This window comes from Astatotilapia calliptera, chromosome 12 (genome assembly GCF_964374335.1).
Source record: "Astatotilapia calliptera chromosome 12, fAstCal68.1, whole genome shotgun sequence".
Taxonomy (NCBI): domain Eukaryota; kingdom Metazoa; phylum Chordata; class Actinopteri; order Cichliformes; family Cichlidae; genus Astatotilapia; species Astatotilapia calliptera.
In genome coordinates this window covers 17652099-17665201 of record NC_137433.1, presented here as the reverse complement: position 1 = coordinate 17665201, position 13103 = coordinate 17652099, and the positions used below count along the sequence as shown (strand labels likewise).

The following is a 13103-nucleotide window of genomic DNA, read 5'->3' as shown; positions in this document are numbered from 1 at the left end:
AATCTTCTGTGGTGAAAATGACCAAGAAATACCAAAATTATTTTCACTATTTTCATTATAATTCATGAGATACATGAGACATTTTAACCAAAGGATGCCGTTGCACTGGACTGGAGTGCGTGTGTGTATGAAGCTTGTATGTAATTGTATGTCAAGGTCCGTAGGCTTGTATTTTCCCAACCCAGGTGAATGCCGGCACCGTTTTCCTGCCCTTCCTGTATGGATGGGTATCACACTACCGTCCATCAAATCTTCTCTTTCACATACACTCCCTGTCATTGTTCTCTCTCTCCTCACGTTTGTAATTATAAAGTGGCAGAAACGGTGTCGCCTGTCAGCCAGCCATTGGCTGTTTGACACTGAGAGTTGCAAAAGAAGAGGAGTCCCGTCTCGTCCATATACATCGCCTCATTCTTTTGCCCGGCGCCCTGGCGGTGGTGTTGTCGGTGATGGTGGCTGTGCATCCGTGTCAGCACCTGCGCTGTATCCTTTCCTGTCCATCACTGTGCAGGTGAAGCAGATGATTGGATTCAGTCAGCAGGGTGATTAATGAGGGCCCCTCTGGATTTGGGACAGCCTATCAATCATGTCATTAGGGCCAATGTGCCCTGAAAGAGGCAGACCTCCGCCAAGGAATAACTGCATTCATCTTCATCTGTGTATGCATCCCGTCAGCCCAGCCAGGGTCACCATGATGGAGAACAATAATCTTCCCCTCTACAAATTACTTTGCAAAGACAAGGTGGGTGCTGTTGGGGAGGGGGTGGTGGTAGTGGTTTACAGTTAGGAAAGGAAAAGAGGAAGGTAAAGATGAAGGAACTGAAGAGGGATCGTGTAGGGCCAAATGTTTTTTGTGAAGGCGTTTACTCTGAATGTGTGTGCGCACGGGATGCCAGTAAGAGAAGTGCCAGTTGTTTTTGGAGTTATTACAACCTTCCTCTCTCTATTCCTCGCTCTCTCTCTGACACTGTATTCTGATTGTTTACAAGCCAGGCGTCACTTCCCTGTGAAGGTTAGTTTAATGAATAGTAATGATCCCACTGAATGCCTCCGACAGGTGATACATAATCACTCTTCTTTCACTTTTCCACCCCCTCACCACCCCTCAGCCGCCTCGTCTCTTGCCTTTTTTTCTCTGCACTTACCCCCTCTTCCTGTCACTGTAACAGACAGCATTTCCTAGAACTGGTCATAATCTATTCAGTGTCCTTATTTATTTCATTTTTTTTTTTTAATGGTTACGCTACTGAATCAACTTTATATGAGGATGAATGTGTCCGGAGTTTGCTATGATTAAGTGAGCGACCAGAAGACAACATTTCTGGGAACAAGCAGCAAAATGCAACGCCAAAGGTCACAGATCAGCCAAAAACGAAAGCTGTTTTCCCATCAGTCCACACTGCAGTTCATTCAGTCAAGCATGTGCATCATTTAGCACAACAAACAAATCTGAGATTCATTGATTTTACTCATACAGATTGTCAGTAAAAAATTATCTTGGTTACATGATACATCAAAATTTGAATGCTCAATTAGAAATGCATGTCTAAGTTGCATTTGTTTAGTATTTTTCTAGGTAATTCTTATGGCAAGTAGCGAAACATACCATCAGTCAGTTTGATGCATTTGAACCTCCTCCTTCAGCAGACAGTCAGCCCTTATTTTTGACGATCACAAAATTACATTCGGGGAAATAAATTTTATGAAAAGATTTTGAGGCTGACATCAGTAGCCTATACTAAATGAGAGGGAAGATGGACTAAGAAAAAAATAGCACTTAAGCTACTGTTGGCACCATTCTAATGTTGACCTCTTTCCATATCCTCCTACCTGTCTGAGCAGAGTTTGCGGGCCTTCTGCAGCTGCAGTTGTGTCCACTTTGGTCGTTTTTCCTCCAAGGCCTGTATAACTTTGTGCACTGAAGGTTTGGGAACACCCTAACAAGGCAAATGAATAAAAATATGACAGACATTAAGCCAGTCATCATATACAGAAATTATAGGTCTGGTACAACCCACTACTATTTGTAATTTCTAACTAAACCCTCTACCTGTTGTGGCTACCACATCAATTTCAGCCATTACCTTTTGCTGAATGCCTATGGCCGCCTGTACGCACTCTGCCAGCAGGGACAGGCGGTCTTTTGCTGAGCGGTCCAGAGCCAGACCACTGATCTGTTCTAGTGTGTCTGGGTCTTCTAGGCCCTGGATCAGGCAGCCCAGCAAGGCCCAGATCAACAGGCCCACTAACCGCAGCTGCCGGGCATGCTGGGAAAGGTGCTTCTCTGCCACTTGGAATAGAAAGCGGATCGGGAGTGGCAAGGATGCTACAGCCATTGGCAGGTTGGTGAAAATGAAGGACAATGCTTGAATTGCTAAGGATATGATAGCTAGAAGAAGAAAGAAATGTTAGTAAAATTCCTTGAATTTTATCTTGAATGTGCAAAACTCAGTCTGTGCATACTTTTAGCAACAGTGTCCTTTCCCTTTACATCCAATGGTGTGTAGTTCCAGTCCTTGGGTATCTTAGCCAGGACATTCTCTGGCACAGTACGCTTGAACAAGGCTGCACCAGGCTCCTCTGTGGCCTGCCAACCCAAAACCATGGAGACGAGGTGTTGCAGAAGGCTATTGGTGGATTTTGTGACTATGTCCCGGACACAGCTGACAACTATAGGTACTGTCCGTGTGGTGTCTGACAATAATAAACAAAGGAAGCAGATTTTTTAAAACAAGGGTCAGCTAAAGAAGATCAGATGAATGACTCCAGACCGTAATTATTATTTAGTTTTAAGACTTGGGGAAAAAAATATTGGTAAACTGCATAAGATAAAGTACAAGGTTAGTGTTACAGCAACAAACTGTTAGGTTTGTTAGGTTACTGAATTCACATACTTTGCACTAAAAATGTTAAATTTGAAATCAATACTTTGTGTTTAATCTGAATTTTTTAGCTATGTCAGAAAAAGGCGGATATGTTGTCAAAACCTTTCAAAATGATACGAATGATAAGTTTCTTTAGAGAAAACCTCCTTATACTGTTCTAATTATCCCTGCACTAGGAATATGAACATGTTTCTGTATACTGATAAAAAAATGGAGAGTGGATGCTTACACATTAGATCAGTTGACATTTCATGTTATAGTTATTGTGCTTTGGGGTTTATTTTTAAAGCAACAAATCAAAAGTCAAGAAATAACTCTACTTTTCAAAGAATGACAAAAAACAGAGCCATAAATCATTTATATGAATCCATATAGTGTTATGGTATTCTCTTAAAATATCTGCACCAAATGTGAGTACTCAAGTTCAAACTAAAATCAGATGCTCTCGATCAAATCCAGGTGGCCTGATAGCACGAATCTTGCTACGTTCTCCAGGTTTACCGTTTGTCATCGGTTTGCCCTTTTATATCTCGCTCATATTGTTGGCAGACTAACTACAGTATGAAGTTGTATGGCACTCATAAACTTCCTACAGCCCCGGCTGTAAAACCAAAGGCTACAATCGGGAGAAACAGTACTGAAGCGGCACTAAAAGTGCACTGAAATCTCAAAGGACGCCTAACAAAATAAGTAACCTTAGCCGCAGAAAAAGAGGAGAACGGAACAGAAAATGATATAGCTTTTCGAAGGACAAGCGCTCTGTTGCAGGTGAGACCTAGACCTATTTTTCAAAGTCACTTGATTCTCAGACTCTATACCACCTGCAACTGTATTGACTTGTGTATTGATCTCAAGCAACCTGGTACAGTGTGATGAAACGTCAATGAAAGCGGAGAAATAGTGAAGCTCTCAATGTAATCTATGAGTTAACTCAGAGTACAGTTTAAATAGAAATGGGGGCACTGGGGGTATCCTGTAACCAAAATTATAATACAAAGATTTGGAACGGTCCAATAATTAAACTAATTACCCTGTGAGGATAAATGTTGATTGGATGACATTGAGAATTTTTCTGCGGCACACTCTAGCTCTCTTCCCCTTCATTCACTCTGTCGACCCCTCCCTTGCTCAGTATCCATCTAAATACTCTTCTCCAATCACCCTAATTTATGCTACAATAATTACCACTTACCCAGGATATAAGAATCACCACTAAAAAGAGCTTCACACTCCACAGGAGCTCAGATTAAGCTCTGTATTAAAACTTGCACTAGAAAGAGGCAGAGAGAGTTGGGGAATAACTATAGTCTGTGTAAAAGTATACTTATGCTTTAGCTCATGTTCATGCAGTGTCAACACTGGCCTTTAGAGAAAATAAAATTGAGATATTCTTTGAGGGAAGATTTACCATAGTATTTAAAAATTCACCAATTAGACTCAACATAAAATCTGGCAAGGTGCACTGAATAACATTGAATCGCATTACAATGCAATATTCTGAGAGACATCAGGTTTTGTAGCTCTCACTTTGACCTGTAGCACCTGCCTAAAATGTTGCTCCAGGCCAAGCACACAACCCCACGGCAGCAGGACAAAGGCACCCTGCCAAACGGCACAAACTGTTTACGGAGGCGTAAGGAACAATAACAGCCCAAGGTGTTCGTTCGGCCTTTAAACTCTCCAGATCCCAAAACGATTGAACATCTGGAGGACCTGCTGGAACAAACCGTGATCCAGTGTCAGTACCCTACAACAAACAGGACCCAAAAGAGCCACTGCCAGACACCAGAAGAGACCAGGAGGAGGGCAGCCAACACAATATGAAATATATGCAATTTTAATTTATTTACTTCAATTCACTACTCGGAAATTCATGTAATGATTATTTGTCATGTTCTCCAGTTTATCACGAACTGTTCATTTTAAAACTAACCTGATTTAAAGTGCTGTATTTTAACACATACTTTAGGCACAGTGTGTTTGACACACTTCTGAAGTAGGAAGTAGAAAATCCTAGGAGTTCCTAGTTGAAATTTTCAACTGTAGCGCCCCCTCAAATCAGATTTCCCACTCAGAAAGTCAGAGAAGCCCTACAAACCCCAACTTTAAAACAGTAGTGCATCTAAAGTTGTAAAACTGTAAAGCATGTACTCTGTGCTACCACTTTTGTGTATTTGTGACTGACTAAATAGGCCGTACATAGAGCACTGACCAGGTTCTACATATGAACATCTGCAGCCATTTTTGTTCTTTTCCAACTGCTACTACTAGAACACAACTCTGGAATGAAGTCACTCCCAGCTCTGACACCTGATTTCCAAAGTAAAAGGAATCCAGGGTTACAGTACTAGAGCACACAAACTAGAGATTGTACAACTGCTCATTCCGAAATCAGTGCAATGCCAAATTGTGGCAGCAATTGCTAAATATTAGGACACAGCAGCAAGGTTGTTACTTTACCTGCCAGAGTGTAGAGATGTTCCCATATGTGTGCACGTTCCAGGTATGGTTGAAGGGCCTGAGTCAAGGCCTTAGGAACATTATTCAGGCAAGAGAAAAGGTTGAACAATGACATCATGAAATCATCTCCCGCCTTGCAGCTCTCTGTAGACATTTCTGAGCTGTTCTCCTGGCAAAAATCTGAAAAATTAAGCGTCATTTTGGTGACACACATCTGTGAACAGTACAAATTAATGTGCAGATTAATGAAATCTTGATATTCTGGACCACTTGGCACAAAAAACTGGATGCACAAAAGATTAACACTCGTGCACACACATACATCCAAGGGTGTGTAGGCGAGTGTACAGCGTTTTTTTTTTTTACAAACTATAGTCCAGAAAATATCACTCTTATGGATGTAGGTTTAGAAAGATACAAAACCCAATTCTGTGAAGCAGCATTTTGATTTCTATGAACAAAAGCACATTGGAAAATGTCAAGGCTTCCCAACCTGACACATGTTAACAGAACGGGTGAACAAAAGGCACTGTGGAGTAGAAGGGGAAGAAAAATCCACATCTGTGTTAGATGGAGGAAAAGAGACAATAAAAAAACAGAAAAAGAAACAGATTTCAAAGCCCCTGGCTGTGGTATCCACAGTACACGGAGACAGGAAGTGAAAAGGAAGGGGTTTTGACAGGGTGTCCTTGTGGGGGTTGCTGTCTGAGAATAGGGCTGAGGATCGAGGTGTGTATATGTGTGTGTGTGTGTGTGTAACCCATATGGATGTCTATATATGTGTTCTATGTGCTTACACGTAAGTGTGTGTGTGTGTTAAGTTGACAGGGGTTGCTGAGGAAAAGCCCATTGCTCCAGAGGTGGCAGACATCCAGCAGTCTGTCAGTCAGCTGTGTGGGAGATGACAGCCATTTGAATAGGAGAGAGTATGTAACGCAGCAGTCAATGAGGGGGCGCTGTGATGAAGGGCAGCATGGCTTCCTTCTGACTAATGCTGAACTATTTTAAAATGGCAGGGCTAAATTAGCTGCAGCATCCCAGTGACAGTAACATTAGCCACCTTAATAACATGCAGGTAGGAAGTGCTCAAACTGTTCATGGAAGCTGATTTCTTCTGTCCCTCTAGCCAAGACTCCCTTTGCATCCCTCATGGCTATTTTCATTCACAATAACAAATCTAACACGTAGACTCCAAAGTGGTCAAACAGCCTGACCTCCAATCAGTCCATTAGGTGGCATTGTGTGGATTACACCATCATCTTATTCACTGCCTGTCTAGTAATTGGTCCTTGAGGAGAGAGTGTTCTGGATCTCACTGCTGTGGCTGCAGTGGTCCAGGAAACAGGGGTGACTAACATTAATTTCCACTTGGGGTGCTGGATAACATGGCAGGTTAACTAGGTGCCTTATAATAATGATCCCATTATGGAGCAGCAGATGACTTCAGAAAAACATGTCAGTGTGCTGGCACATCTCTGTGGAGTTTCCACTACTCCTGCAGCACACAATAATTCCAATGTGTTTTTGTTTCTATGCTGATTTCTCAAATGCTTTTTCCCCCCTTCCTCTCTGTCTCTAAGCTTATCCAACCTTGATACGAAGCCAATGCATACACCTGTTTATCTTCCGGACAGCCAGTCAACCAGTCACAAGGGCCCTCTCTGTAGACCTCTGTAATTGGAAGCAGACACGCTGAAGATAATAAAAAGGCCATGTGTGTGTGCGTGTGTGTTTGTGAGCGTGTGTGTGTGCATCTGTACACCTCTAATTTAGGGTAAGCTGTACAAATGTGAAAAGTGATACTGTAGATGTAGAGAAGGTATGTTTTGAAATTATTACACAGTGCGAAGGTCTGTTAGTTGGCTGGCCAGTTTTCTCATAAGTTAGTGTGCTTTGATAAGGCAGGTACAAAGAGTTAGAAAATGAACCATCAACAAAAAAAGAGCCTTGAATTAGCTATAATAAAGTCTAACTGAAACAGCATGGATTCACCAAACCATCTATTAGTCACACTAGAATTTTTTCATCAACAGTGCTTCAAAACACACGCTAATATGTACATGTATGTGGAAGTGCAGAGGCAACACAGTAGTGTAGGCATTCAGTCAGGCTGTTCCTTCTGTCTGTCTGCTTCCTGGTTAATTACCACGTCACCGTGATAACACATGAGAGTCAGCGCTCCTAGCGTTGATTTACGGCAGCATGCAGAAAGAAGCATTGCGGAGCCTCTGAGTCAGACTCAGACCGAGCAAGAGAACAAGACAGTGAGAGTTGTTATTAATGAGGTCGCTATAATGTGAATTAATGTGCGAGTGCACAACAGTCTTTAAAGGTTAGACTGTTGAGAAGACTGTGGAGAAAGGAAGGAAGGGAAAATCTTTAAAGGTCAGGCCGTGTGTTTCGCCTGTGCCTGTTGAGTGTTTATTACTGCACTCTATTGATTTAGTGATGATGATGACCAAGGTGAAAATGATGATGAAGGCAAAGATGCTGATTATAACTTCATAAAATGGATAGAGCTTACCCAAGGTCTGTAAAACGTACTTAAGATATTAGAGCGCTGCAATTAAAACAGAGGTAAACACTTCCCTGTCATGTTCTCTTTGGGATCAGAGAGTTATTAAAAAAATGTAATTTTAAAGAATGAAAGAACGTGGCTTTAATTGTCCCCGAAAAGACAGACAGCCAGGTATGTCCACGACACACACACACTATAGCCCTTATCCAGTAACATGTAACAATCCACGTATGCATGCAAAAACGACAGACTTACAAGAATTTTCCAGGAGTATTCTGGGCAGGTGACAGTCTCTGTAAAGCAGCATTTGAAGGAGCAACTTGGGATTGCATCCGGGGTCAGATGTCAGTAGCCTCAGTTGACATGCCAAAGATGCCTGGCCCATAAGGCCATCTCTGGGAGAGATGGAGGAGAGAAGGAAGGAAAACAAAGTTGACAGTTCTGCAGTGTCAGGTGAGGTAGAAGTCTGCTTAGTGAGAGACAACAAAGAAGGAAAAAGCTTCACAAGTGAAAGATAAAGAAGTCTTTGATGACGCTTTGGAGGGAATATTTGGTAACACTGGTAACTTCCTTCAGTGTCACTCACTCCATATACAAGCCAAGTCTCCAAATGCCTTCATTCTCGCTTACTTATAGTGTGCACCGGGAAGGAATTAGCTCTAATCTTGGCCAGCTAAAAGCAAATTAACATTTGGGAGACAGCCAAATACATGAATATACAGCAGTACCCACCCCTTCATCTTTTGTATAACCAAGAGGCTGCAGCCAGCTGTGGGTAATGAGCCGTATCCTTGGTGTGTGTGAATGCGTGTGTGCGTGTGCACTCTTCAGAGCCTATGCTTGTCGTTATGTATGTGTGCGAGTGTGGGAGCATGCTGACATGTGTGTGCCTCCATGTTACTTTATACATCTCAATAAAATCTAATGGAAGGAATGGACAGAGTTTGTCTGAAGAGCAAGGAGGCGGGAGGCAGCACAGGGGGTGTCTGCCCAGAAATTAACCATTCTATTTGAGCCAAACGGCTAGAGCAGGGTGCACCCTGCTGCTTGACTGAGGAAAACTATGCCTCGGTCTGACAGCACAATTTATGATGTCACTGAGACCGCAAATCCAGGAGAAATCCTCTTTTAACTGCTCTGATGAATCTATCCAGCTACAGCACCGGGTCATCTTACTAAACCAAGACACACAGATATAGATGTGTATACACACACACACACACACACACACACACACACACACACACACACACACACACACACACACACACACACACACACACACACACACACACACACACAGGCAAGATAAATAGCGCAGGGTATAAATGTGCACATACAGAAAATATTTTTTAGCCTGTACAGCTGGATGATTTATTGAGATCTTTTGTGATTTTATCATTGCTTTATTGAATAACCATAACAATGGGCTTTATTTTAATGGACTGGGGAGAGATTTGGCCAGAAAGGTTGAGGACCTGTGGTTCTGGCCACGAGCCACTGGCAGGCTGCTGGCGCCTTCGAATGAAGGCAGGAGGTGGGAGCAAAGAAATAAAGAGGTCATAAAAATAAACTAATTTCAGTTCTCTGATACTTAGGAGCAGGGGAGCAGGGGTTAGTTTGATTTGTGCTCCGTCAGCGCACAATGACATCACCTCTGGCTGTGAAGCAGATGAGAGGGGAGTAAGGTGGAGACAAGGGTGAGGGGAAAGCATGATTGACTGCACAGTGGAGGTCACAACAGTAACTGGACACAAATGTACACACATGTATATAATTGTGCACATTCAGGTGTGTATGCTATCAATGCATCATGTGTAAAGCTCTTAGCAACCATGAGCATCAACAAACTCACTGTCAGCGTCAACGGTAGTTCATTCATTTGGTTTTTCTTTCTTACCTTGCATCTGTGTTATATTACCACAACAACTGCAGCTTGACACTTGAGTGGCACGTTATATATCCACACATACAGTATGCAGCTGTAACTCCAAACACAATCACATATGTTTCTCTACACACGAGGAGGATGGAAGGGATTGTGATTGCTTGGCATACCAGAGTGTGTATGTGCATTTGAGAGTGAACATGTATATTGTCCGTGTGCCTGCTGTATGATGGGTGATAGATGGTTAGATGGGTCTATTTTGTATACCTTATAGCTTGCTCTGTGAAGACCTCGGGGTTAATAGCATTTAGCCAGCGTATGACAGGAATGGTCGGTGGGTCTGGTGAGGTCTCCTTCGCAGCATCTATCATAAATGTCCTGTTGCATATGGCAGCATGTTTACATTTACAAAAAAATTAAAATAAACACCACACCACACAAATGTTTCCAGAATCAGTGGTGACAGCCATCTGACTCACTCTGTTCAAACAGTGTAAGATGGAAAGTATGAAAACATTGCAGTATCTTTTTATCATCTTACCAAATTTTAAATTAAATAACAAAAATGACCATACTGTACCAACCTATGTAGCAAAGATAGAGGTGCTGTGACAATGACGAGGACTGTCAGGAGCTGGTCACACAGGTTGTGGATTTGGTATGGCCAGTCTGAACCACCTGCTATTATGGTAATCACTGAAGAAGGGTTGTAGCACACCAAGGCCTCAGGACCTTCACACAGACTCCACATAAGGTGCTCCACATACAGCAACATTGCTGTAATGTCACATCTCCAGGACGAGGGAAACAGAAAGAGTGAATTTAAAGAGAAAAACAAAATGGATGTGATTGAAAAGCTGAGAACACCTAAAGATTATCTACTGCGAGTCTCATTTCACAGCCAGCTAGATAATAGGAACTTCTTCTGATTTTACCGTTGAGATCTGAAGCGTCCCGGCTTTGGATTTCGCAAGATTTGCGATCACCCTAAAACTTAGTGCTATGTTACATCAACCCACTGCTTTTACTTATATGCCAGTAAATCTGCTTTCTTAAATGGTTATGGAATGCTGCTCATCATCTATCATCACCTCTTTTTTGCTTCCCTTTGATCTAAATTCTCACAACAAAAGGGAAAGGACTGATAAAATAGAGATGATGGAGCATAGGAGTACCCATGTGAACACTATAGCAAGAGGGAGACCTGGAAAAGCTTTGGAAAGGCATCTGTTTAGCCTATGCTCACACTTTATAACTGTCCTTCCAGAAACACACAAATCTCCCAGAATCATAAACCAGGTTTCCCGTTGACATCTCATGTATATTGCACTCAATCTTTGTTAATACAGAGTTCACTTTATGTGGCATTTTTGAAGCATGGTTTATCCTGTAACTCCAACTGATGTATTGAACAAACAAATACTAAAGGTTTCTTGAAATGATGGCCAAAGAAAAGCCTTACTGTCAAAGTTTCAGACTCCCAGAGCAGAGACTCTGGAGTGGAAGCAAACTGAGTTCCTCTGATAGCTCCTAGCCTTTGGATAAAAGTTCCCGTGATGGAAAAAGTCTGTGTGTGCTGCATGGGGCTAGAATGTGTGGGTGGTGCCTCCACTCCTCAAACTCAGATTCTGCCTTTTACATTTGCATTAAAGGATAGACATGCACAAAATTCCGACTGTATAAGCGTCTTGCAATTTTTTTGACGTGCTCAACTTATTAAAAGTCAGTTGTTTATCAACTTTGACTAACTTCCATCACAGCATTTCTCAGCAGTTAGTCCATCCACAATTAGACAAATGAAAACGATTGCGACATATTTATTTAAATGTTAAAAAACGAAACAAAATGGAGTGTAGGTCTTTGCTTGGTGTATTACTGTTTTAGAGTCCATTGTTATATTTATATGTATATATTATCAGTAATATGGATGATAAAATACCTGATTTGCAGGTGCCTCTTATATGAAGCCCGCGCTCTGGCATATCTTCGCACTAGCAGTTGTAAAGTGTCTGTTAGAACCTGGCCAAGGACATCCCTGGCCAGCTCCGCTGGAAGGACCGCCCACAGGTCGCTGCGAAGCCCGCACAGGAAGTAGAACCACATCTGCACTGAGAAGGAACACCTCTCGCCCTGTGGAAGAAAGTGATAGATTTGAGGGAGGGGGGATTGTAGATGAAGACATGTTATCATATGGAAACTGACAGTGAAGTAAAAACAGAGAGAGGAGTTAAAAAAGGGAAAAAAGAGAGAGTGAGAGAGAAACCCTGAAGGAGAAGAAAGAGAGAGGCAGAGACGCAGGCAGGTCTGTCAACACCAGGATGTCTCAGTGGCCATGCCACCTGCACTCTGCACCTGGGTTTCTTTTCCCACTGGGATTTTAGACTGCTTTAAAGTCCTGGACTGGCAAACACATCACAACCAGCACACACTTCCACATCCACTCTCACACATAAAAAGAGTGAAAGAAGGAAGAGCAAAAATCAAGAATGTTTCACAAGAAAGTGAGAAGAGGGGGAAAAACAGGACAGATTAAAAAGAATTACTATCCTGGCATCTTGCAGCTCTCTTGTAAAATATATAGGAGGATGCATTCTTTCCTTCACCTGTACACCAGAGTTACTATAGTTGTATGTCATTTCTAACTAGTTTTGCTTTTTGTCTCATTTTGACTTAAAAAAATCAGTTTAGTTTCAGTTTAGTTTTAATTATTTTCAATTTTTCGCTTTAGTGTTTTTAATTATTTTTTTATCTTTTTTATTGTATAGAGGCCAGACAGATATCAAAGGCAAGATGTGTGAAAGAAAAAAAACTTCAATAAAAACAGATAACTTTTTGAAAGCAGCTGGCTCACGGTGTTGTAGACATCCAGAGTCTTAATAGATGTAATAAAAATGTTTTTTGTTTTTTTAACCAAACTTACAAATACTTGAAGCTTCTCTACATTTTTATCTTATTTTAATTGGTTTTCGAGGTTTATTAAATAATTCCAATTAGTTTTAATTTTTTTCTAAATTTTTGGTTTAGTTTTCATTAACCATTTTAACTTTGCTATACACGTCCTAAATCTTCAAATTTATCCTATTATAAGGTCATTTTGCACAACGCATACACATTAACACTACCAAACTCTTCAATCCATTTTCTCCCACTTCACCCAATCTCTTGTTTACTTCCCTTCTTCTTCCTTCTTTTCCCCTGTATGTATTGGTCACAAACAGGAAATAAGTCCAAGCTTTATGTCCTGAACGGAGTTGCCATCTTCTGCCTATAGACTCACTCAAGGTTACACAGACAGGAGCTGGATCCAAATCAAAAATATAAAACATCAAAAATATAGGTACATACATAGACA

The 13103-nt window shown here is 41.6% G+C and overlaps 1 protein-coding gene across 3 annotated transcripts in view; it reads right to left on the bottom strand.

The window, feature by feature from the left end:
- kiaa0825 (KIAA0825 ortholog) overlaps positions 1–13103 on the bottom strand; it is a 116860-nt gene that overhangs the window by 69032 nt on the left and 34725 nt on the right. For all 3 annotated transcript variants that reach the window (XM_080309074.1, XM_026188785.2, XM_026188786.2), the window contains 8 exons: positions 11691–11881; positions 10336–10542; positions 10019–10129; positions 8119–8258; positions 5346–5525; positions 2464–2694; positions 2085–2389; positions 1831–1937 (listed from right to left, as the gene is read on the bottom strand). In XM_080309074.1, the coding sequence (XP_080165200.1) occupies positions 1831–1937; positions 2085–2389; positions 2464–2694; positions 5346–5525; positions 8119–8258; positions 10019–10129; positions 10336–10542; positions 11691–11881 (1472 nt within the window). The remainder of the gene's footprint in view (positions 1–1830; positions 1938–2084; positions 2390–2463; positions 2695–5345; positions 5526–8118; positions 8259–10018; positions 10130–10335; positions 10543–11690; positions 11882–13103) is intronic.